The 24,612-nt window shown below is 34.2% G+C and overlaps 2 protein-coding genes and 1 pseudogene across 2 annotated transcripts; 1 reads left to right on the top strand and 2 right to left on the bottom strand.

Annotated features, from left to right (window-relative positions):
* Positions 1-3,223: 3,223 nt before the first annotated feature.
* On the bottom strand, positions 3,224-7,503 carry LOC133313445 (malate dehydrogenase). The gene is made up of 7 exons (XM_061514818.1): positions 7,347-7,503; positions 6,084-6,242; positions 5,778-5,953; positions 4,989-5,266; positions 4,763-4,898; positions 4,569-4,680; positions 3,224-3,626 (listed from the first exon to the last, which is right to left on the bottom strand). Exons 1-7 carry the CDS (start codon positions 7,387-7,389, stop codon positions 3,532-3,534), a joined length of 999 nt encoding a protein of 332 aa, XP_061370802.1. The 5' UTR covers positions 7,390-7,503; the 3' UTR covers positions 3,224-3,531.
* A 1,356-nt stretch (positions 7,504-8,859) lies between these two features.
* LOC133313444 (pre-mRNA-splicing factor SLU7-A-like) lies at positions 8,860-15,814 on the top strand (annotated as a pseudogene).
* A 665-nt stretch (positions 15,815-16,479) lies between these two features.
* LOC133313441 (uncharacterized) lies at positions 16,480-16,953 on the bottom strand. Its single transcript, XM_061514816.1, has one exon. The coding sequence runs from the start codon at positions 16,951-16,953 to the stop codon at positions 16,480-16,482; it is 474 nt and encodes a 157-aa protein (XP_061370800.1).
* Between the last annotated feature and the right edge of the window lie 7,659 nt (positions 16,954-24,612).

Genomic DNA, 24,612 nt, shown 5'->3' with positions numbered 1-24,612 from the left:
CCATGCCCTCGGGGTACGGCCCGTTTGGGCTAGTCCCTCATTGTAACAGTGGGTGCACTAAGCTTCGCAACCGGAGAAAGGACGAGACTAATCCCCCAACCGAAAAAATTTTGGCTTATCCTCTGGCCCCCAAAGATTTTCCAAGAAAATGCTTGAGGCAGGGTTTGATCCCTGCACCAAACAATTCCTTGGGAGCTCAGCTGCCAACTGAGTTACCTTTGGGGGTTAATTATAACAATATCTTACCGATAAGATATAATTATAATTTTTTTTTATAAATAGACGTAGTTATAATTGATTGCTGTAAAAAATCTAGTCTCTCGATGGAAAGAGAAATACATTTCCCAACATAAAACCACAACTTTTGGTCCAAGGAAAAAACATGTTCCAAGAAAAAAAGATGATAAGACTATATGATAAAATATAAAGCCCACAATATCTGCAGCAAAACTTTTCTATTCTACTGTTATTGATTAGTACTAGCTGCTTAATTTGCAAAATAGTGATCCCAATTTGTTTTCTCCACATGGGAAGGGACCATCTCGGTTAATGATTTGTTGGTGTGCATTCCTACATCTACAGTACACATCTAAAATCATATAATTTCCACTAATACTACCGATCAATATCCCTAAGTTTAGCAGTGCAAATGAATAGATCATTTGATTGAAAATGAAGCTGAATGTCCTCTAAGATTTCGTTATGAACAAACTAAAAGAGAAGAAAGGAAACAAAATCGTTTAAATATGAAGCTTCTAGCAGTTGCACCAAAATAAAAATAATTTTCTTTCCCAGAACATTCTTTGAGATTTCAAGATGGAAGCAGGTAACCAGAACAAAATTTCAAAGAAAATTTATTCAAGAAATAGAAATAAAATGAAATATACAACTTGTAATTTATTTACTCTTGTAATTTCGAATAGTCTTTAAAGTCACTGCAATTCTAAAAAATCTTTTAAGATCTATAAGATTTTTTTATCTCAAGATAGTCTTTTAAAATTGTAATCGAATACACTCCCTTGATAGAAAATCAAAATGCAATTAAATATTATTTAAAGAGTATCAAACTGAAACGCAAATTAATAAACAATTTTGAGTATAATTGCGTACTGGCAAAGGGTGTGGCAATTGGTAAGTCAGGTTAAGTTCAGGGCCTGAAGAACTTCTACAATCTCAATAGTTTAAGCCTGTGAACACTTTGAGCGAAAATTAATATCCTACCCAATAGGTGAGAGAAAACCTAACCACTTACATGTATATATCTCATAAAAGTCTTACATAAGTTCCACACACAGTCATGAGTACTGGTGAGCTAATGAAAAATGTTTTCTGTTCAGTGCCTAATTAAATTCTTTATTGACTCTTTAAAGATATATAAATGGAAGACTGACTCTGTAAAGGTTTTGCTAGACCGAGACTTCACTTAAATTTCTCGAAAGCATACTCAGAAGACTATACTATACTGTATTAATTTTTCAATTCCCACTAATAGACAATTAATGTTTCCAGTCTTTTGAGCAAAAAGTTACAAGAGTTCAGCACTGTGCAGCATTCCTAAAGCTGAACATTAACAATTGGCTGAGAAAATTGCACGAATATCCTCTGCAAAGCTGCTTGATTCTATAATACTCTATTTTTTTTCTCAATTGAGCTCAATTAATTAATGTTCCTTGTACCCAAAAAAATTTACTGTCCTTTGTGCCGCATGCTAGCTAGTCTTTCTGGTTTAATTCCGTGAAATTTTCCAAGTAATGTAGGTGGTGTCTTCTCTTGTTTGCTTCAAGTCATAGTGCGCTGCGGATGATTTTCCAAAACAAGTCTTCCTATATATTTTGGATAGTCTATGAAGTAATATAAATATTGATCATGAGAATAAGAAAGGTGGCAATAAAATCATGAGGAATATGCCAATATGCCCTACCAAAGTGACATATAATGCCAGGTGTGTCACACGAAATTCAACTTTTATAATGGAGTCAAGGTTAAAAATGTAGTTGAAACACGACAAGTCATCTATCTACTAAGAGATGCTCATGTAGCAAGTCCAATGAAAAAGTGTTTGGGGAAGACTGTATCTTTTTATTTAGAATGACCATAAGAATTTTTTATTTTTTCCATGAAAGATATCACCCAATGACGTCACAAGATTCGATGCATATGCAAAGTTTTTAAAGGGGAGATATCTGTAGTTGGATGAATGTGATTAACATAATCTAATTGGATAAGAAAAAGTAAATAAGAAATCCATTTTTTGTTTTTCTCGTATCTCGTAAGAAGAATCAAGGTAATTTTTATTGTTCAAAAGGCGCCACATATTCTGAAGTATCCTAAATATATAAATATCTACAAAAAAAAAGTTATACTTACAACTTTTTTTTTACAACCTCTTATAATCATATCTTAACACCATTGATTTCCGTCAATCAACGGTTATCATTTATTGTGAATTAATAATTAATTAATGAGTTTAATTTGCGAAAATCATAACCGTTGATTGACGAAAATCAACGGTGTTAAGATATGATTATAAGAGATTGTAAAAAAAAAAGTTGTAAGTATAACATTTCTCAGTATCTATATCTATACTATAAAAGGATTTCTCACTTGATGTCTAATTTTTAATGTTTCAAATTTATTATTTTTAACTACTCATTTAATCTTTTTAAGAAAAATATAAACAAAATAAAATTGTAAATATATCTTATTATTCATTAAATATTTAAAAAGATATTTAAGAAATAATAACAAATACTTCTAACTCTCCTATCGGATTTACCTCCTAACAATTTTCAATTTCTCATATATAATTTTAAAGACTCTTTATTATTTATATTTATATTCACGAAAAATAAAAACGAATTGACGAACATGTAGTGCGGGTGAATACCAAAATAAATATGATGATGAATTTATCCTTGAAATTAATGAGTCAAAATCACCATGCACTTTGAATTACAAAAATAATAAACATATACGTGCTTAAATTAGGGAAGTTCATTTTAAAAGAAAATCTTATCCAGTGGAAATATAGAAAAATAACTCTACCTGTTTACTTCTTAATGATACTTTTTTTTTTTCAAGTGTTAGATACATTCAAATTATGACAAGATCAAAATAATGTCACATTAACGTAAAACTCAATTACTTTACATACTAATTATTTTTTCCCCTATTTGTGAGTTGTAAATTTAGCATTATATTTTAATCTGTCGAAACAAAAATACAACCAAACCTGTGCACTTTCATACATCAAATTAAGAACTTGCACAGACACTACCCGACCAAAAACGAAAATAAAGCATTGGAATGGAGTCTCGTGCATTGGAAGTTAAGCCTAATCCCATTGAATATGCAGCCTGTAGCCTATTACATGCGCCAATACATTAGCTCAAATATCCTCATAGAAGGGATTAGACATTGCAATACAAGCAATGTCCACAATAGTTTGTGTGTATCTTATAGGAGCATTATTGAAAATTGAATAGATAAACAAGGGAACCCGCAATGACACTAAGCAAAGAAACAAGAGGTCTAAGAGAGGCATGAGTAAGCTAAAGCCTTCTCCTCAGAAAGCTCTTCTGCTGTCGAGTCCAATTTTTTCCTTGAGAACTCATCAATTGGAAGTCCTGGGTTAAAAATTAGAGAAATTACACCATATACATACACCAAAGCTATAATTGCTTTAAAAAAAAAAAATTATGGCTAATTAGTACACATCAAGGCTTGAGCACAACACTACAAGTCCTAAAATAATTTTTTGGATTTGGCATACGTTATTTTTCTCAACAGTTTGACTGAGAATAAAGCACGCTGTTGTTTGACTCTACCCAAAACATATGTTTACTTGGAGTGGAGTCAAATGGATCAACTGATATGCTTATTGTGCCAAATAGTTTGGAATCTTGCTCCACCATCCTCTACCTCATACTAATTTCAACAAAGATTACACCATTCTATTCCTGCTCCGAGCTAGGGTCTATGTTAGGCACTCCTATGCTAGACCACATGGGAATTATGAATAAGGGGTAGAAGAGGGATTTGGGTTGTAGCAACCTTGCCTACATGGCAAAGATGGTGGGAAGGAAGGGAAAGGGTTAGAAGCAAAGATAGAAGGAAGAGAAAGGTAGGGGAGACACTCTCACATCTTTTGTTTTCCTGTTTTGTGAGTGATTTTGATCTTTATAATTGGGGTTTATCCTTATTTCTCTGCATACTATCAGTCTACTAACAAGAACAAACACAGACAGATAAGCTAGAGCTTCCCTTATCCACCTTTCTCTAACTCATACAGATTTCACATAGGATAGCAATAGTCTTTTAACAAAGCACCTAATCTCAACTTCTCATTGCACAAGATTACATCTTTTCCACAACCACACCAGGGAGTAGGACGATTGTGGTCCAATTTTAGTTGCAAACAAAGACAAAATATGAGCATGAAGTATTAAGATCTACAATAGTGATTTTATGGTTAAATAAAATTTAAGAATGTGAGAGAAAAATTCTGTTCATATTAAAGATTCAATATGTTTCACTGCATTCTTGCCATTAATTAACCAAACTCTTACCTTGAACTATTTTCCATTCCCCATTGCGACAAGTGACAGGGAATGAATAGATCAATCCAGCCGGTACCTTGTAAGATCCATCAGAATAAACTCCCATCGATACCCAGGTTCCCTGGAATTGAAATGAAAAAATAAAGCTGAGCTGAAGATATTACAAGGAATTTAAATTAAAGATCTAGTAAGACAGAACCAACCTCAGGAGTTCCAAGAACCCAATCTCTAATGTGGTCACAAGCAGCACTAGCAGCAGACAGTGCACTTGAAAGCTTTCTAGCTTTAATAATTGCAGCACCCCGTTGTTGTACGGTAGTTATAAATTCTGAATTTAACCTTAATAATGAAAAATTACATCAATGCTTCAATAAATGCAAAATAAAAATTGTTCAAATTGTAAGTCATAGTAGTTGCCCATCCCCATACCAGGCATCATCAGCAACAAGTTCCCGGACAGACTTTTCCCCAGCAGAGGTTATAACAGTTGCATGGTTGACATCGGGATACTGAGTTGATGAATGGTTACCCCAGATTATAACATTTTTTACATCAGAAACTTGAATGTTCAGTCTTTCAGAAATTTGACCCAGTGCCCTGTTATGATCCAGTCTAGTCAAACAAGAAATATTTTTCTCAGGAATAGATGGAGCAAATTCCTTCAAGATCAAAGCATTGGTGTTTGCTGGGTTAGCAACAACCAGAACCTGCATGACAATATAGAGTCAAAGAATTATGAATATCTGTTTTCATATATATATATATATATATATATATATATATATATATATATATATATATATATATTCATCAGGATGGAATCACAAAGACTTCACACACAAGATCCAATTATACATGTGAATTACGTGGAACGTTTTAAAAAACATGCCAGCTTATTCGAGTGAAAATTTCCATCTTAAGTACATGAATTCAACAGGATCCCAAGGATACAACCAAATGCATTTGAACTATAAATCTCTTCATTGACACGAAAATTAGAATCCGCAAAGCTACTAATATATATATTGGTTTTACATCTATCATCGCCAAATAGAAACCATGACATTAATAATGTTCAATCAATACTACGGAGATGCATAAAAACCAAAAGAGGAGGGGGGGGGGGGGGTACAAAATTGGACATAATTTTATCATACATGTGGTAGAAATTAAAATCCATGCAGAGAAGAGCCTAAGGATTCAGATTTAAAGGTTCACCTTGCAGTTTGCGGCAGCATGCTTTTCAAGAGCAGAGGCCTGGGACTTATAAATAGATACATTTTTGGACATCACGTCTTTCCTCTCCATACCTTCTTTTCTAGGGAACCCACCAACCATTACCGCAATATTGACCCCAGTGCATGCCTCAACCACATCGGTTGTAGCAACAACACCTGAAACAAATAATTTCATTAAGACATCAGTCTTGTAGATCATTTAAACAACCAAAACAAACCAATCTCAAGTCTAAAAGATGTTATCCATGAAGTTCATGTAATATTTAACAAGGAGGGAAATTCAAACCTTTAAGAAGAGGGAATGCAGCATCCACCAACTCCATTTTAACACCATTCAGTGACTCTGCTGCAGGTGGAATGTCAAGCATATGGAGGATCACAGGCTGGTCAGGGCCCAGCATTACTCCCCTAGCAATCATAGGAACAAGAGCATACCCAATTTGTCCTAAAATTGGCGAAAATTTTCATCAGTACAGCAAAATCCCAAGGCTTTTGTATCAAACTAATTTAAATATTACTTTTATAAAATGAACACGAGCAAACTTTTATTTGTGTCCAGATCCAGGCCAAACAGGGTCTTAAGCAACAAATCATCTTACTACAAAACCCAATCCTCATACAAGAGAAAACACCACTCAACAAAATGGCATTGGAAAAGTTTGAGAAAGTCAAATTAGAAAGTTTATAACAGTACAAAGATAGATTTAAAAAGGATTTTCAAGAGATCCAGATAGTGGCACTAAATATGAATTTTTTCCAACAAACATAAAAATCTAATATAACAGTGCAACTGAAAACCACATTGATGCATACTGGCACACCAACTTCAAAGGATTATCTTAAACCTAAGTTGCTACAACTCTTCAGGAAACAAGATAAAAAACACTTCAATATTTCGTTCACAAAATCCTGGCCTAACTAAGAAAAGAGAGTACAAAAGCACCTCTTTCAAAACAAGACTTCAAAAAACCATTACAGAAATGCTACAAAATGAAGTGTGCTATCAAAAAAATTGAACATTGTAAGGGATTTATTTTCAATTCAGTGAAAGTAAATCTATTAAAATTTTCCAAAAAGATTTCAACTGTTTGCAACCAGGAGCATTTACAAAGTCAACTTTCCACACTGAAAGTCACAGAATTAGACGTTTCCTATTCGTTCAAAGAGAAAGCACAACAAGAGATACCAAGTGCTAGTGCAAAACGGTCCCAACACAACACCATCTTGAACAATTACTAGTATAAACCAAACCCAGCTCATAAAAAAGCCAATTAAGACAAAATACTCATCAACCATTCTACCCGAAAAATATAGGGAAGAAAAAAAAGTCTCAAGCTTTATCACAACTCTAAAGCATGAAACATCATAGTATCCGATCTGATCTGAACCAATATCAGAATATAAGATCTCCAAAACAAAACAAAGGCATCATTTTGACATAAACTCAGAATTTATTATCAGGGAACCGAACCAAAAACACGGATACATAAAATATGGAGGCGAATGAAACAGAAAACAAAAGTATAAGTGACGATTCTGAATAAAGTACCAGCAGCACCGGTGACAAGAACACGAATCGGGTCTTTGGCCATTGGTTTTGTATCAAAGAAGAAGATGAAGAATAGGAAGAAGAAAAAGAAGGGCACAGTGCAATAGCGGAAGAGAATATTAGTGATGATCAGAGAGTGAGTGTGAACGCAGCAAGACTTTAATGTAATTAATATTTATTTTTTTATTTGTGAAGATGCCAATGCCACGCTTTAACCTCAGGTGCCGTTTGTTAGATGAAAAAAAAAAAAAAAAAATTTCTCGGAAATTTTGATTTTTAAAAATATAATTTTTATATTCAATTTACGATAATATCTAAAAATTTAAAATTTAAAAAAATTTAATTTTTCAAGAATTTGGCCAAAATCTTTGTACCAAACGCCCCCGAAACATCATGGAACGACATCGCTTTTGGTTCCTTAATATCAAATGACAAGAATCAAGATTGCTGATCGGTTGCACCATGCGGACAAAGAACATTCTGTTAACATGCCTAATCCCCATATAAAAAACTACAATATAATCATTAGAGTAAAGCCTCTTTTAAGTTTTTAATAAAAAAATATCATCTTCACTTTTATCTCATACAAAAAAAAGTTAATTTTTAATCCTTCTATAATTTCAGATCTTTGAAAATGTACTCCTCAAGAAATTCAATGAAGATTCAATTTAATCCCTAAAAAATAATTAATATAGTTATTTTTTTTTTTTGGAGACGAAAATAAGGATCGTATTTTTTGTTAAAGGTCCAAAAGAAACTTTACTTATATTATTACTTAATTTGGTATCCAACGGTTTTAATTTTTCAAGTAATAATAATTTACTTTATTATTTATTAAGACATCATTGATTTATTGAAAATTTCAATAAACAAGTAAGTGTAAAAAAAATGGAAATTTTGAATTTATACATTTAAATAATAAAAAAAGTTGTAACTCTCTCCCCTCAACTCGCATTAACTTAGTATTCGAGAGCATCTCTTGATTCAATAATAACATTAATATAACCCTAATTTGGAGAGATCAACCTATTCATATCAAGAATAATTTTTTTTTCATGGAGTCATTTTTCTTCTTCTTGTTTTATGTAAGGTTTTCTGGTCTTGATATCTTCATTTTTTAATCATATTGACACTGAAGTAATGACATTTAAAATATTTTGATTTTTTTTTATAAATTACATATATCTTTCACGAGAGACAATTATGTTCGGGACAGATCAAATGCATATTCTCACTTCCACCTACTCAACTCACTCACGTACACCAAGATCACCATTTTGATTTTTTACTTTATGTAAGAGAAGAGACATGTGAAGCTATTTAGATTGAATAATTACTATGAAGTGTTGGGCTGGTCAATGAATAAACACAAGAGGCCCAATGAAAGTCCAAGGCCCATTCTATTATTAGTATTTCAGGAACATAATGTATATTCATCGAACATTGAAGAATGTTCTACAACGTCCATCGTTATTTCTGTTTTCTTGCAAGTCTCATTCTGTAAACATCAGACATGGCAACTGCGTCAGGTACTGGCTTTCCGAATTTTCATACTTTTTTCATTTATTTCTTAAATGCTTTATATTTCAATGAATAATATTTTCATTAAATGGCATGAAATGGTTTTCCATTGTCTTTATAGTCCTAGTAAATGGTTTAACCATACCACGTCAAATATTCAGCATTCCATATCTAGATGCATGAAACTAACATTCTAAAACAATTATTTGACTTTCCCCAAAAAACAACATAAACATTCATGCTAGCTAATAGCAAGTTGCAGGATGACTGTCATAGATGAGTAATTAAATGTGACAGCCAATTTAGAAAATGGTAAGAGAATTCAATTATTGATTGATAAGTGTCTAAGACACTATGTTTTTATGGCTAAAAAGAGTTTAAATAATTATTAAAATAGTTAAAAATATAGTATTAAAACAATAAAACAGTAAAACAGAATGAATTGCCAACAAATAAACAAATTCTAAATATTTGTTGTTGTTTCAGGTTGTTGAGATTGGAATACTGGAATAACAAAGTAACAAAATGAGGCAACGAATACGCGGAGCAACGGGGAAATCAGCGATTAAATAATAAATAAAATAAAATTGGTAACGCTCGCTCCACTGCTCGCTAAAGCGAGCAAGTGGGCGAGCAGCTTGCAAAGTTCTTAGCTAAAGCGAGCAAATGGTGCGAGGACTTATTTCAGAGGAATGCTGGAACACGGAGAAAGACGAAGTCAGAGACAAAGACGAAGGCAGGAGCGAAGAGGAATGCTGGAGCATTGCAGAGGAGAAGGAACGAATGCAATTTGCATCATCATTTGTCTCCATTAATCAAGTTTTACGATGAACCTTATTTCTTTTACTGTTTATTTCAATTCTGCATTTATAATTATGTCTAGCTAATTTACTTTTAGTAGTTAGGAAGATACAGAACCAATGAGTTCTTAGTTGATGTTTGTTTATTCTTATGAATTACATTCTTGTTTCTAAATTATGCAATCAATCTGATATTTATGCTTAGTATTATTTATGACTTGATCACTCGTAGATAAACACATGAGTCATATATGACAACAGGGATGTTGGTATATGATTCTGATTGGTTGATTGCTAGAATTCGCATGATCTAGGGATAGACTTGTGAATTTTATAACTGTGAGTTCTGGCGTTAATGCTTGTTTTATGAAAAAAGTACTAAGGGATTAGGCTTTGGATTAGAATAAAGAATTAAATTACCAAGGGATTGGGATTTAGTTAATTATAGAAAGAGCTGTTAATAATTTAATCTTGAATGTAATCGTAAGAGTAAGCAAACTCGTTAAGAAACCATTGGGGAAGTTGAATCCTAACTACGCCTTTTTATTGAAAACTTAAATCAATTCCTTTTAGCTTTAATTAATTCTGAATTAAATTTCTAAAATATTAAAAAACCAAAAATAAGTTTATAAATTCTGTTTTTACTTTAATCACAATATTCTCAAGAAAACCTTTAATGATCGATCCAACTTTAATTAAATAAATAGATTATTGCTTGGTCATCAGTCTTCGTGGGATCGACAACTCTACTTTATCACTTTATTACTTGTACGACCGGTGCACTTGTCGAGTTCGTCAACATTGATTATCAAAACAAATCATCAATTTTGATCTCTTATTCTTCAAGACTGTTTTTTAAAAGATTTGGGTAGCATAAAATGAATTAAACATTCCGTGGATGCTAAGAGGTTTTATGTTATACAATGAATGGGACCACTTTTCCATTGAGTTTCAGTCAAGTTTCAGGCAAAGCCACTTGGATTGGTCTAGTGGTGAGAGATTCGGGTAGTTTGTATTAAGTTATGTGTTCAATTCCCAGATTGAAGTGGTAATCGTTGAGTCAAGTAGCTACATCTTATAGCTTGTAATGAGTGAACTTATTTATAGGCTTGCATTCAGATATGCAAGTTTATTTACCACATACCTATCCCTGAGGCTACGTTTGGATATCTAATGACGGGTTGAATGCTATGAAATGGAATAAAATTACCATACCATTGTTTGGATATTTTATGATGAACAGAGTAAATTTTTCATTCCCTTGTTTCATAAGTGGACGGAATGGTAAGAGTTAAAACTTTATTAGAGTGATTTTATCCCATACCTCCCAAATTTGGGGAGAAGAAAGTGTGAGTATGGGAAGGAATGGGATAGAATAGACTCCAGCAAGTTCAATTTCATTCTGTCCCTTTCCACCAATCCAAACATAGTGTAGGGCTAAGGCCTCAATTTGGCTCCAAAGGAAAAATGTTCAGATCATTCTAAATTGAATTCCAAATAGATGCTCTTTTTTTAATTTGAAAAAAATAAAACTCAAAAAGAAGTGAAAAAATTCATCAACATAATTGAATGATTAGATTGTGGAAAGACACAAGACCATCTAAAGTTGAAAACTGAATGATGGTAAACCATTATTAGTGACACAAATATGTTTTTGATTAAGAAACATGTTAACGATAAAGTTGATGATGTTAAGCTGAATGGTTGTGGAATCATGGTCTTCAGTGTAATTTTACATATCTTTTCTGTGAAGGCATTAGACGATGCTTAAGAAAATAAACATACTTATATACACCTGCTCTCATGTTGCAGCGGTTTTCAAATCTAGGGAGGACCATAGAAAACAGCTTGAATTGGAGGAGGCGCGTAAAGCTGGGCTTGCACCAGCTGAAGTAGATGAAGATGGGAAAGAGATTAACCCTCATATCCCGCAGTATATGTCTTCTGCTCCATGGTATTTGAATGCTGAGAAACCTGTAAGCTTCTCAACTTTCTACTACCTACCTTTTTCTATTTCTCTTTTCAATCCCTATTTGTTATGTCGTTGAAACTCTGTATTCTGACCACTTTTTCTATTGTTTCTTGGCAGAGATCAAAGGAAATGGAAATCAGATCCAAATTATACAAAATCTTGGTATGACAGAGGTGCAAAAATATTTCAGGCTGACAAGTATAGGAAGGGAGCATGTGAAAAGTAAGTGGACTTTGTTGTTTTTATCAAGATTTTCTAATTCTTGTATGTCTCTGCAGCTATCTGATTTGGAATTGGCGTCTTGATACGTGAAGTAATTTAACTGAATACAGGTTTTTTTTCTTTAGTTGCAATGAGGTGCAATATGACGATGACTTAGATATGGAGTTAATATGCTGGTAAACTTATGTAATGTTAATGTTCAAAGGTAGAACTTATCCTTTTCATGTTTTCCCTTAATATATAGTTTTGTGAATGAGATTCTAATCAGATCATAATGCTGGCATGATGTGGCATTGCTTATTCTATTATGGAATTAATATATGAGAGACAACTTTATTTTTGGTTAAGGTTTCATGGATGAATTAAAGCTTACTTATAACCATATACTTTGATGTTTAGGTGCCGTCGGTAATTGAAACCATAACGGATATATAGCCTCCTCATTTGTTAATGCCAAACATCCTAGTATGCAATATTTAGTTTAGCTTTCTCTTATGCAAAGTCAATCAAGCCTTTCCTCAACCATTTTCTTCCTACTCAAATATGTGCTTGTGTAGAAGGATATGTTGCGTCCCAAATTCACTTCCAAAGTTGGCATCTATTATATCATTTCATTTTCATGTCTCTGTGAAATCTAGTAATGACGTACTAAGTAGTAGGTTAAATAGAAATCCTCAACTTTTTTAGCCAAGGATCTTGTTCCTTCTAGCCTTTCTGATATTTTAGTATTGTCATCTTGTCATCATTAATGGTCTAGTTTCTCTTTATCTCTCATTTCTGTAATCAAGAATTTGAAACATTTAAGTTAATTTTGTATTGATTATCTTTTCTTCCAAGCAATTTTTGGTATATTACAAACATGAGGATGTTATAAAGTTTGGATATTACTATTAGTAACAAAAAGGTGGAATCAAAGAAGTGGTTCTTAAAGAGAAGCAAGCTTGCCCTTATTTAGGGTTTCTTTCTTCCTCTCTTTTTCGTCTTTCTTTTCTTTTCTTTCTCTGTGTGGGGTTGCTCTTCTGAGTTGGTTCTGTAGTCACTGATACCCATTGATAAAAATGAAAGATGTGATGGTGTTATTAATTGTGGTTTATTTAATTTTCTATCAATATTTTCTGTTAAACTTGTGTTCTCTGGATTTGTTATTTAACTTATTTCATTACTAGTTGAGACTTGAGGTTGACATTATTTTCTTTGCACTGATTTTTTTTTATTTGTTCTTAAGCTGCGGCGCAATGACACATAATGCAAAGTCATGTATGGAGAGGCCTCGAAAGATAGGAGCAAAATGGACCAACATGCATATTGCTCCTGATGAGAAGATAGAAACATTTGAACTTGATTATGATGGAAAGCGAGATCGATGGAATGGTTATGATGCAGCAACCTATGCTCGTGTCATTGAAAGATATGAGGCAAGGGATGATGCTCGGAGGAAGTACTTAAAAGAACAGCAATTAAAGAAACTGGAGGAGAAAAACAATAAGCAAAAAGGGGAAAACGAGTTTAGTGATGATGATGAAGATGAAGATGAAGATGCTCTTAAGGTTGATGAGGCTAAGGTTGATGAGAGCAAACAGGTGGACTTTGCCAAGGTTGAGAAGCGTGTTAGAACTACAGGAGGCGGCAGTACAGGAACTGTAAGGTTTGTTTTCTGTTTGTATTTTTCTTCCTGTTTTGTTTGTATTGTTTAGCAGAGCAGAAGCACATAGTCTCACTCACTCTCTTCCAAGCCCCTAGAAAAAGTCACATTTTGTGATTATTATTCTGATTCTATTTGTTTGCTTCAGAAACTTGCCTATCCGGGAGGACATTGCAAAATACCTTTTGAATCTTGATGTCAATTCTGCTTATTATGATCCAAAGACCCGTTCTATGCGAGAAGACCCCCTTCCCGATGCTGATCCTAATGAGAAGTTCTATGGAGTGAGTATCATCGGAGATTTTATTTGGTTGTTAGATCCATAAAACTTTGAAAATGCTTTACTTAATGTAATGTGTTTACTCCTTTTTGACAGGGAGACAACCAATATAGAATGAGTGGACAAGCTTTGGAGTTCAAGCAACTTAACATTCATGCTTGGGAAGCATTTGAGAAAGGCCAGGATATCCACATGCAAGCTGCACCTTCCCAAGCTGAATTGCTGTATAAGAATTTTAAGATAATCAAAGAGAAGTTGAAGTCTCAAACAAAAGATGCCATTATGAAGAAGTATGGAAATGCAGCAACCCAAGAAGAGCTCCCAAAGGAGCTTCTTTTGGGACAAACTGAGAGACAAGTCGAATATGATCGTGCTGGCAGAATTATAAAAGGCCTGGTATTTTTCAATGTCAAATTCATGTCAAATTTTTTTCTTTTTATGAATTAAGAAGATTTAATATTATTGTTATGGTTTTTTTTTTTTAGGCCTTGACTTACCATTGACAAGGCGTCTTTTGGATTTTGGTGCTCTTGCATGATCTTTTGTCTTGTTTCTCTGTACATTCTGAAATTAGAGATCAAAGTGCTGCTGTATGATTTAATAAGCTATTAGAATTAGATTCCTCCGTCTGCATGCATATTAAACTAAAATTGATCCATTGTAGATTTCTTTTTGCAGATGTTATACTCATTTTTTTTTAAAAAGTAAAGTGGTGTTGATTGGTTTTTAACTTTTTATTCTTATTTATTTGTGCAAATTTTTCTATTATCCATTATTTTTTAATTCTTTTATTTGTCCTTAATCATGATAATGTGTCAATTGGTGGGAAAAGGTTTCTGGTGAATTGGTGATTGACTTTTTGGTTGTATATATGTAGGAGACATTTCTCCCAAAAAGCAAGTACGAAGAAGATGTATACATTAATAATCACACCAGTGTATGGGGTTCATGGTGGAAGGATCACCAATGGGGCTACAAATGTTGTAAGCAAACTATATGAAACAGTTACTGCACTGGGGCGGCAGGTATTGAGGCTGCAGAGGCAGTAACCGATTTAATGAAGGCAAATATTGATCGGAAAGCAGCATCTGAAGGCATGTCTTCCTCTTTATCCATTTTTAGAAGGGGAAAGATCCGTTTACAAATTTTTTTTACAATTTTTTGCAAATTACACTATGTACTCCAGGAAGTACATAATGTAACCTAGTGTACTTCCGGGAGTACATGTAGTTTGTAAACAAAGAGTTTGTAAATATAACCCTCCCCGTTTTAGAATATTCTTCTGTTCATTCTTTATTTGTAACATTTTCATAGGATGTACCTAGTATTTGTTTATTTCATCTCATTCAATTCTGTTGTTTTCATTTTCTTTATATGGACACTCCTTGAACTTGGTATGATTTATGTTTTTTGTTGACTATATAAGTGCTTGCTATATCATATATGTAATGTAATCTAATTAATAACAAGCAACTGCTTGATTCTCATGCATGATTTCCAAAAACAAATGCAGATGCTCCTATTCCAGCAGAGGAGAAAACGCTTGCTACTTGGGGAACTGATGTACCTAATGACCTTGTTCTGAACCAGAAAAAACTTGCTGAGGCTCTTAAAAAGGTCATTGTGGATTTTATTTTATTTTTCTTCTTTTATCTTTTGAATTTCCATTTCCTATTTAGATGTCTTATAATTCACCGTCATTGCCTAAGTTGGAGTTTGTCATTTTGAAAATATGTTGGTTAAAAATAATGATTTCATTATCCTATTTTGTTAAACAAACCATTTCTCTATTTGGTCAGGAGGATGAAAGAAAGAGAGAGGAGAAAGATGAAAGGAAACGTAAGATGGAATGATGAGGTAATGTTCTATTTTGTTCGGTTTTTGGTTAACCCATAATGCATTCATATATGTTGGGGGAGACTTATTTTCTGTGTTTGAATGTTTTTTTTGCAGGTCACTTCTGAGGAGATGGAGGCATATCGCATGAAAAAGATTCATCATGATGATCCCATGAAAGATTTTCTGCATTAGGTGTATAAACCTTTGGGGCGGTTGCTATGAGTTTTAAAGAATGTTGTAAAACAAAGTTGCCAACAATTAACTGTTAATATTTTGGCTTTTACACTGATTGGTGTTTCCCAACATGGAAATAAGGTGTCGGTGAGGAGAGGGTGCTAAACGACATGTTTGGAATCGATTCTTTTTTTCTTTTCTTTTTTAGAATATCTGATTATAAATAGAATCAAGTAAATGAGGAAAGCTATCTTCAATATCTGATATTAAAGTGCTGTTAAAAGAAAACATTTTTTTACCTCAAAATAAATCAATTTACATACTTGGTTAGTTTTTATGTTGGTTACCGACCATATCAAAAATGCTCTTTCTAATATCCAAGATATTTTAATACGAACATCATTCATCACATAAGATTAATGCACTATTGACAAGATGTTCATATGACTCTCTGAACCAAGGAAATGAAAAATAAAAACAAGGGAAACTGAAAAAACACTCCCCTTACAAAAGCTTATAGGGTATATCTTGACACGCTTTTTGGCAAAACATTTTTATGTCTCCCTTTGAACAGAACACAAAATAAAGACCAAGAAAAGCAAATCCCAAACAACCATGCTCCAAAGATTACTATGAACCTCATACCATGATGTGACAGATAAAATGAGTAGGGGACATCAATTTCAGATACCTCGTGCTAGCATTTCTTGGAATTCCAATAGAGACATCTCTTTCTGAATCCTTAAATCTTCATAAAACATGGAGATGAACTGTTCTGCCCTCTCATTAACCTGCAGCTGAGGTGAGTTAGCAACCACAACCCTCCATGCATCCTCAAGAGTTTCAATGACACTGCTTCCAATCACCTCGTTGCCAATGATTGTTTCCCCTTGTGCATGAGTGTAGTAGGCATGCACGTGCATGGAATCAGAAGCAGGTTCAACAAAGAGGCCATCTATTGGTACGGCAGATATGTTGTTGCTATGAACATTGTAGTTAGAAGCAGCAGCAGCATATGGTCTTGTAGCACGACCTCTGGAGGGTAAAAGCCATGTAAAGGTGGCTTTGATGGCTTTTGGAATGTTGAGTGTTTTGGAGAAACTCTTCCAAGCCTTCTTAGCAGTTTTAAGCTTCTTTCCTAGCCTCACCTGAGCCATCTCAACAAAAGTTTCTTGGTTGGGAAGTGAAGGAATGGATTGGAAGAAGGTATACTAAAAGCTTTGATGCACATTAGTTTGATATAATTTCATTCTTCTCAAGTCCCCATTTATATAACTTTTTGGTGTCACGTTGGCACATCACTTGTCTAGAGAATCACTGAAGTGTCATTTCTTTTATTTCTATAGTATAGTATCGAATGTGGTATGGAACATGGAGTATGTGTGGAATAATTAATTAAAGGGATTTTATTTGGTTTGTAAATGATTTTGTTTTTTCATTTGGAAAGTTTAAATTACGAATTGATTTCATTTGAAACCATTTTGATTTAAATTGGGTTCATTTAGAAAGTTATTCAATTTTGAGTGGATTTGATTTTTATTTTATTTTTTTGATACATGGATTTGATTTGATTTTACTCTAAAAGTTTCTAATGATATTTTTTTTTTTCGGTAAACAATGATAACTTTATTATTATACCTGTTTTAGTTAAGGCTGGAAAAATAAAATTATTGAAAGAAAATAATTTTCATTTAAGATATTTTAAACATAAAATTCATTTACCAATCGATTCAATTCCTAATTTTTAGGATGTGATCCAAATACGATAATTAACTTTTAAATCAAATCGAATCGATTCAAGAAGGAGGGGAACAAGTTGCAGTAAAATCCCACCATATTGGCTATCAAAAAAAAAAAAAAAATTCCACCATATCGTTTTCCATGTGGAATGATGTTTTTTCTTTCAATATAAAAATCAAATTTGGAAACTGTATAATTAGATTGGACAATAACAACCACGTGTTTCCACTTTGCTTCCAAAAGAATAACCACAAATTGTAGACTCTATATAATTTTGGGAAATATAAATATTATGTTGCACGAAACTTTATACATCATGCAATACAGAAAATTATTGTGGGGCCACTGGTTTTGAAAAAACAAAAAAGGAGCAGCTCTATTTTGTACGAATCACTAAGATAAAACTCTTTTTTCCTGCAACACGGAGGATACAAAACCTTATAATTTTAGGGGGAAACTTTTTTCATTTTACCATAAACAAATAATTATTTTCTACTAAAAAAAAAAACTGGGGCCATTGTTTTTTAATAAAAAAAATATTGGCACACAACTCCATGTATGTGTATGAAGCACTTCTTCTCACATGTGAAAACCATTGCCCATAATTTTATAAGAAAAAACTTCTCATATTAGATGAGAAGTGTTTTCTCATATTATGTTATGATCTTTTGATTTGCGTGTAAATTTTTTTTTAATAAGTATAGGATCCATCACTCATTGAATCACAATATGAAAATTGTCATACAACATAAAAATAATCAAAACCCTAATTTCATTTGGAAGATAATACTTTAAAGTGAATTTATTTTTAAAATGAATAAGTAATATGGGCTTTGATTTTCTCATGTTGCATGAGAATTGAATTCTCATGTTGTGACTCAACTTGTTTTGGGTCCCACACTTATTAAAAAAAAAAAAATTTGCACACAAATCGAAGAGTCACAACATGAGAAAACAGTTCTTATGCAACATAAGAAGTGTTTTTCCCAAGTAATATATACATATATATAGGGGTTTGCATTTGTCATTTAATATGACACAACAAACTTTCCTACACACACAACATTTTGTGGGGCCCACATTTTTTGAAGAAAAAGAAAAAACTACGGCACGCAAAACGAATCTCTATAACATTACACAATCACTTTTCCTACAACATAACTCTTATAAAACTCATATATATATATATATATATATATATATATATGTATATATATATGGGGTAGGATCCTTTGACTCTAGTGTCAAATTTTAAATTTGACACTTCATCTGAGAGCCATTAGATCAAAAAAGATTAACGACTCTGATTTATAAGCATGTGACACCTTTGATCTTTTTTGATCTAATGGCTCTCAGATGAGGTGTCAAACTTCAAATTTGACACTGTTGTCAAATGATCTTACCTTATTTATATATAAATATATATATATATATATATATATATATATATATATATAGGGAAAAACATTTCTCAAGCAGCTTGAGATAAGTTTATCTCTGGCTATCTCAAAACTACGTCGTTTTATTTATTTATTTCCTTATATTAATTGATTCACCTTTGAATAGTTATGATTTCCTTTTTCTCTCTCTTCCTTTATCACCATTGATCCATCTTTGTACAGTTATGATTTAGTAGCTGGAGATAAAATTATCTTACGCAGCTTGAGAATCGATAACCCCACATATATTTTATATATATATATATGCGTTCGCTTTTTTTTTGCAGTCAATGTAGATAACTTATCTACAGTGAGCCCAAAACGACGTCGTTTTGAGGCAGAAATCAAGATATTTTTGTAATTATAATTTATTTCAGGGTTATAATAGTCTTTTTCATTATAATTTTTTAATTTTTCAACCCAAAACGACGTCATTTTGGGAGCGAATGTAGATAACTTATCTATATTCACTTTAGAAACATTAAAGCCTATATATATGGTAAAATCATTTCTGCAGCCGCTTTACATACAGCAACGATAGATGTATGGTTATGATTCCCTATATTTAATGTTTTCATCATTTGTATGGTTACAATTCCTTGCATTTAATCCTTTCAAGTATATATATGGCAAGTATTTAATTGCTGCACGCACAGCTGCAGAAATGTTAACCCATATATATATATATATATATATAAAGATAAAATTATATGAGTAAACACCATTTTTGGTCCCTGGCAATATCCACGAAATCCTTTTTAGTCCCTGGCAATTAAAAAGGACCAAAATGATCCCTGAAATTACAAAAAAAAGGGCCACGTTAGTCCTTCTGTCAACTCCACCGTGACGGCCCAACTAACGGTGCCCATGTGGCACGTTAGTGTGTTGACGCGGCCTGGACGCCTGCCACCGTGGAAGAGCAAACGACGACGTTTTCTTCAAAATGGGTTGCAATGTGTGTAATGGATAGGACGACGTCGTTTGCTGTTCTGACAATGAACCCCAGTTATGAAAAAAACCCAAATTCCTTCAATCGAACCCTAAACCGGAAAAAAATCCCCCAAATTGATGAGCAAATCCCTAAACAGCAATACGCCCCCAAAATGTCTGCACTTTGATGATTGAAACTCGACGACAGTAAAAACCCATCAACCAGATTTGGTGGGCGTGGGAGAAGATGAGTGTTTCTTTTGGCATGGGGGATCAAGTGGGAGTGAATCAATGGGGGGAAGAACAATGACAAGGATCGCCGGTCGGAGGTGCAAATGTGGGAGACAAAGTATTGTTTATACCTCCAAAACTGAGAGGAACCCAAACAGAGCTTTCCTTGGCTGTCCTAATTTCAAGGTATGAATTTGTATTCTGCCCCTTTTATTGAGTTGGAACACTTGCTAACCGTGGTTTTTTTTTTTTTTTTTGCAGAAGAAGAAGCCCTATTGTGATTTTTTTAGATGGGTAGATGACATGTGTAATGAACCCATGGAGCTGGAAGAAGCAAGAATTCACACTGTGGAGTTGGATGTTGCTGAAATGAACTTCAAGTTGAAGTATGTGGAGATGATGATGAGAGAGCAAGATGTGAAGATTACTGAGTAAGGAATGAAGCTTCATCAGCAGGAAAGAAAACTGAATGATGTATACCTGAAGATGGTGGAGGAGTTAGATAGGATGGACAAAAAAATTAGGACAGTTGATAGGTCAGCTAGGGTCTTAGGTGCTTGTGTTGGTGTGATCATGATCTGTATGTTTGTTGTTAGTGTGGTAAAAGTGAAAACAAGTGACCCAAATGTATTTTTCCTTCAGTGAATTGTAATGAGTACTCCTTCTTGTTGTTATACAAATTATGTGTTAGTTCGAATCTGTTTGTGTGTATTATCATATGGCCTATTATAAAAAAGCCTTGAATGTATTCCTCTATATATTATGGCATTATATATTTGTGTCTTGGTCAAATGTTGTACTGGATGCTAAGTTTCTTTTAATATGGACTATTGCATAGTTAGGCATCGATTGAAGGATAAAAGATTGCTACATTATATCACAAACAGATATAGATTGCTACTGATATAGACGCATAACTCATGACATTGCTGATACAGAAGTTGCGTACTGTTATGCATATTTTGTTACTGATTGCAAAACACGAGGACCATTTAGGTCCCTGGCAATGTTACTCGAGGGTCGTTTTGGTCCCTGACAAAGTGCACGGGGCACTTATTGGTCCCTGATTCCAGAATTATAGGACATGAGTTGTTGATGTCCAAATCAACAAAATGCAGCACTCATTTTAAAAAAACAGTAGTGCATTACATCAGATATACTTGCTGTCCCTGACTTATATGCTTTTATGCAGTCCAGATCAACAAAATAGAAGTGCATGACATCAGAAATGCAGTATGTAGGGGTCCAAATTGGTCCTTGACAATGATTGTCAGGGTCCTAATTGGTCCCTGCAACCTGAAAATTGGGCATGATTTGTCTTGCCAGTAACACAGCACAAACCTGCACCAGAATGCAAATATGGCAGCTAAATGACCAACAACAAGCTAACTCAGTTAAAAAACATAAAATGGACATGAACTTATGACATGCATCAACCCTGCTACATAATAGCTGCAACATTCAGCAACCTGCAACATTCATCAACCAATAACCAGAAAATATGGCCAGCACAAACCTGCACAAATCAGTAACCAGAAAATATGACAGCTAAATGATAAAAACATAAAATGGACATGAAATTATCACATTCATCAACCTTGCCACATAACATGCATGTCCAGAATATAACCAGTTACACATAATTGTCTTCCTAGAACTAGAAACCAGTAGTGCATTACAAATAAAATCCAACTGATAGGAATCAAAAGTGAGGCCTATAAATACAATATGGCCATGCATAAAAAAAAAAAATACATTATAACTGTATAAGGCCTCCAAAAATATATGGCCATAATTTACAAAAAAAATCACATTATATCCACTCCTTGTCAGTTGGCTCATGCACTACTCCCTTGCTCTTCTTCATCAGCAGCTCATTTTCTTGAGGATGACCTTGGTAGCCTGAAACCAGGTGTTGTCATGAAGCAAAAATCTGATTTGTGTGCCACTGCTTGCTGCCTTCATTGTCTCTTCAGTCAACACTACATTTGCTTCTTCTGGATTTGAAGGAGGTGGGCTGCCTCCTCTCAAATTGCCTTCATGTGGCTGAGAACTACCAACTGTTGAAGGCCTCCTTGACTTAATGGGATTTCATCTACTGCCTCCATCCCCAGCTCTAAGTGTACATGCCCAAACTCCTCATCCACATTAAACTTTGGATTGACAACCTTTTCATCCTCCTCAGCACCACTTGAAGGAGGCGTGTTCAACTCTTCAGAGTTATACCCATACCCACCCTCCTCGAAAGACATTGACTTCTCCTCCTCTTCCATTGTATCTTCCCCTGCCACATCTTCAACCTCCTTTTTTTTCTTCTTGTTTTGCTTTTTTTGTCCAGCAGCTTTACCCTTCCCCTTGTGCTCCTCTTCACTCTCTGTTTCTGTATCATACATAGGTGGAGGAGGTTTATATGGCTCATCCTCCACACTATCATCTGAGTCAGTAGAAAACCCATCACCATCTCCACTATCATCATCATCACCATCACTGCCACTCTCATCCTCATCACTGCCTTCCACAGGTGCAGGTGCAATAATATCAGGGATGGAAATGAAATGATCAAAATATATTTCTATGAAATTCTCATTACTTAATGCAGCCTTAACTGTAAGAACCTGCACCGTTAATTAAGGAATTTAATTAATAAATTACGAGAAAATAGGAAATGATTCCATAATTGACCCTAATAATTATTTATGAGGCTTAATAATCGTAATAAGTGATTAAGAATGCTGAAAGTCGTTTTTCGGAAGAAAAGTGCAGATACCGGTTCTGCTAGTCGATATAAATGTGCGCCAAAAAAGTATCGCAGAAAATTAATGTAAGTGCATGATAATTACTAGAATAATATGTAGGACTTGTAAAACGAGTTTCAAGTCCAGATAATGAGAACTGGTGCTGAAAACCGGTACTGGCTTGGAAAAGCGCATACCGGAAAAGTGCTTAGAAAATTATAAGAAAAATATGATAAATCTTAGAAAATTATGTAGTTTCATAATTCAAAGTTTGGGATTAAAATGTTAAGCGTAGAAATTAAAGTTAATACTGTGTGTTTTATGTTAAATGGCTATATATAGGCTTGTTAGCACAAAACCCTAGGCCATAACACATTCTCTACGTGAGTCTTGGGGCTGGCCAACTGCTGAGTACTGTTCCATTGTGTTCCTCTTCCATTTCTTGAGCTTTGAGGCAACTTCCTTCACAAATCCTTCTCCTAAACACTTGGTGTGGGGTGAAAGTAGCTTTGGGGTTGTGTTGTTGACCCTGTTCTGTGTTGGGGTTGCTGTTTGTGAGTGTTGGAGGGGCTGTCCTCTTGAGTTGAGGTGGTGAGAGTCTTGCTCTTGGCTTGTGAAGCTCCAAGGAGCTTCCTTTGTGTGGAAAGGGCCAAGCTTTGGTAGCATTTTCGTGTACCCTTCAAGTCAGACTTGGAGAGGCAGAGTGTGGAGCTCCAAGAGCCTTTACTTCTGAGTTTTGAGCTTTGGTATGTATACCAACCTTTAATCATGAGTTTAAATCTTAAAAATGAAAGCTTCATGCATGTTAAGGTTAAAAGATGATAACTTGTTGTTGGGTGAGGCTTAACACATCTAGAAATGCATGATTAGGTGATTAAAATCGGTAAAAAGGGAACCTTTTTGGGATATCTTCACGAAAATGCAGAAACTGCATTCTGTCGTGAGATATCCGGATATTTGTCGAACTGATATCCGGATATTGGATATCCGGATACGTGGTTTTGGGATATCCGGATATTGGATATCCGGATATGTGAATCTGTATATCCGGATATTGCATATCCGGATATGGACAGCGAGATATCCGGATATTCTGGGATTTCGCAGAACAGCAGCTGTACTGTGTGTACAGTAGGCTATTTGGGGTTTATGGACCCTAGTTTGATGAAGTTGAACTTCTGTATTTAATGGATTAAGCCAGAATCATGGGATTAAGGGCTTGTGGCTTTGTTAGAAGCTTTAATACTTGGAAACGTAATGAAAAGGCGTTGTCTTAATATTGTATGCTTGTGGTGCATGTTGTTGATGTATTGTTGGTCCATGACAGATTGTGAATCTGCTGTGTTTGGACTTTGAGCTGTGGACTCTTGGCTTTTGGAGTTAGCTTGCAAGGTAAGCTTTCGTGTCCTCGGTTTAGCCATGTTGTGGTTCCACCATGTCCCATGGGGGTATGGTTTATGCATGCTGTGTACATGCTTTTGGATATTTGATATGTTGATTGAACTTTACATGTAATGGCTTTTAATATGCATGTGTTGTTTCATCTTGACGGGAAGCCTGAGTATGTAGCGCCATACAAGACGGTGTACCGGGGTGAATGCAAGTGGTACTTGCACAATGTGTAGGTGATAGACGTATACCTGCACTGTCTCTGGCCAGTAGATTAGTATTGACACACATGGCATGATTATCTGCTACATTGCATTGTTTTAGAAATGATAAATGATAAACGGTTTTTGAA

Source organism: Gastrolobium bilobum, unplaced genomic scaffold, assembly GCF_033153095.1.
Source record: "Gastrolobium bilobum isolate Gb01-03AN ecotype WA unplaced genomic scaffold, APGP_CSIRO_Gbil_v1 utg11941, whole genome shotgun sequence".
Classification (NCBI taxonomy): domain Eukaryota; kingdom Viridiplantae; phylum Streptophyta; class Magnoliopsida; order Fabales; family Fabaceae; genus Gastrolobium; species Gastrolobium bilobum.
Note: the sequence above shows the minus strand (reverse complement) of the source record. Positions and strands in the feature narration are given on the sequence as shown.

What these genes read in the sequence shown, in the direction of transcription:
- LOC133313445 (XM_061514818.1), bottom strand. Translation starts at nt 7,389, where the DNA reads ATGGCCAAAGACCCGATTCGTGTTCTTGTCACCGGTGCTGCTG. An exon ending in TGCATTCCCTCTTCTTAAAG is followed by an intron (nt 5,954 to 6,083) that starts GTTTGAATTTCC and finishes TATTTGTTTCAG; the next exon opens with GTGTTGTTGCTACAACCGAT. An exon ending in ATGCTGCCGCAAACTGCAAG is followed by an intron (nt 5,267 to 5,777) that starts GTGAACCTTTAA and finishes ATTGTCATGCAG; the next exon opens with GTTCTGGTTGTTGCTAACCC.
- LOC133313441 (XM_061514816.1), bottom strand. Translation starts at nt 16,953, where the DNA reads ATGGCTCAGGTGAGGCTAGGAAAGAAGCTTAAAACTGCTAAGAAGGCT.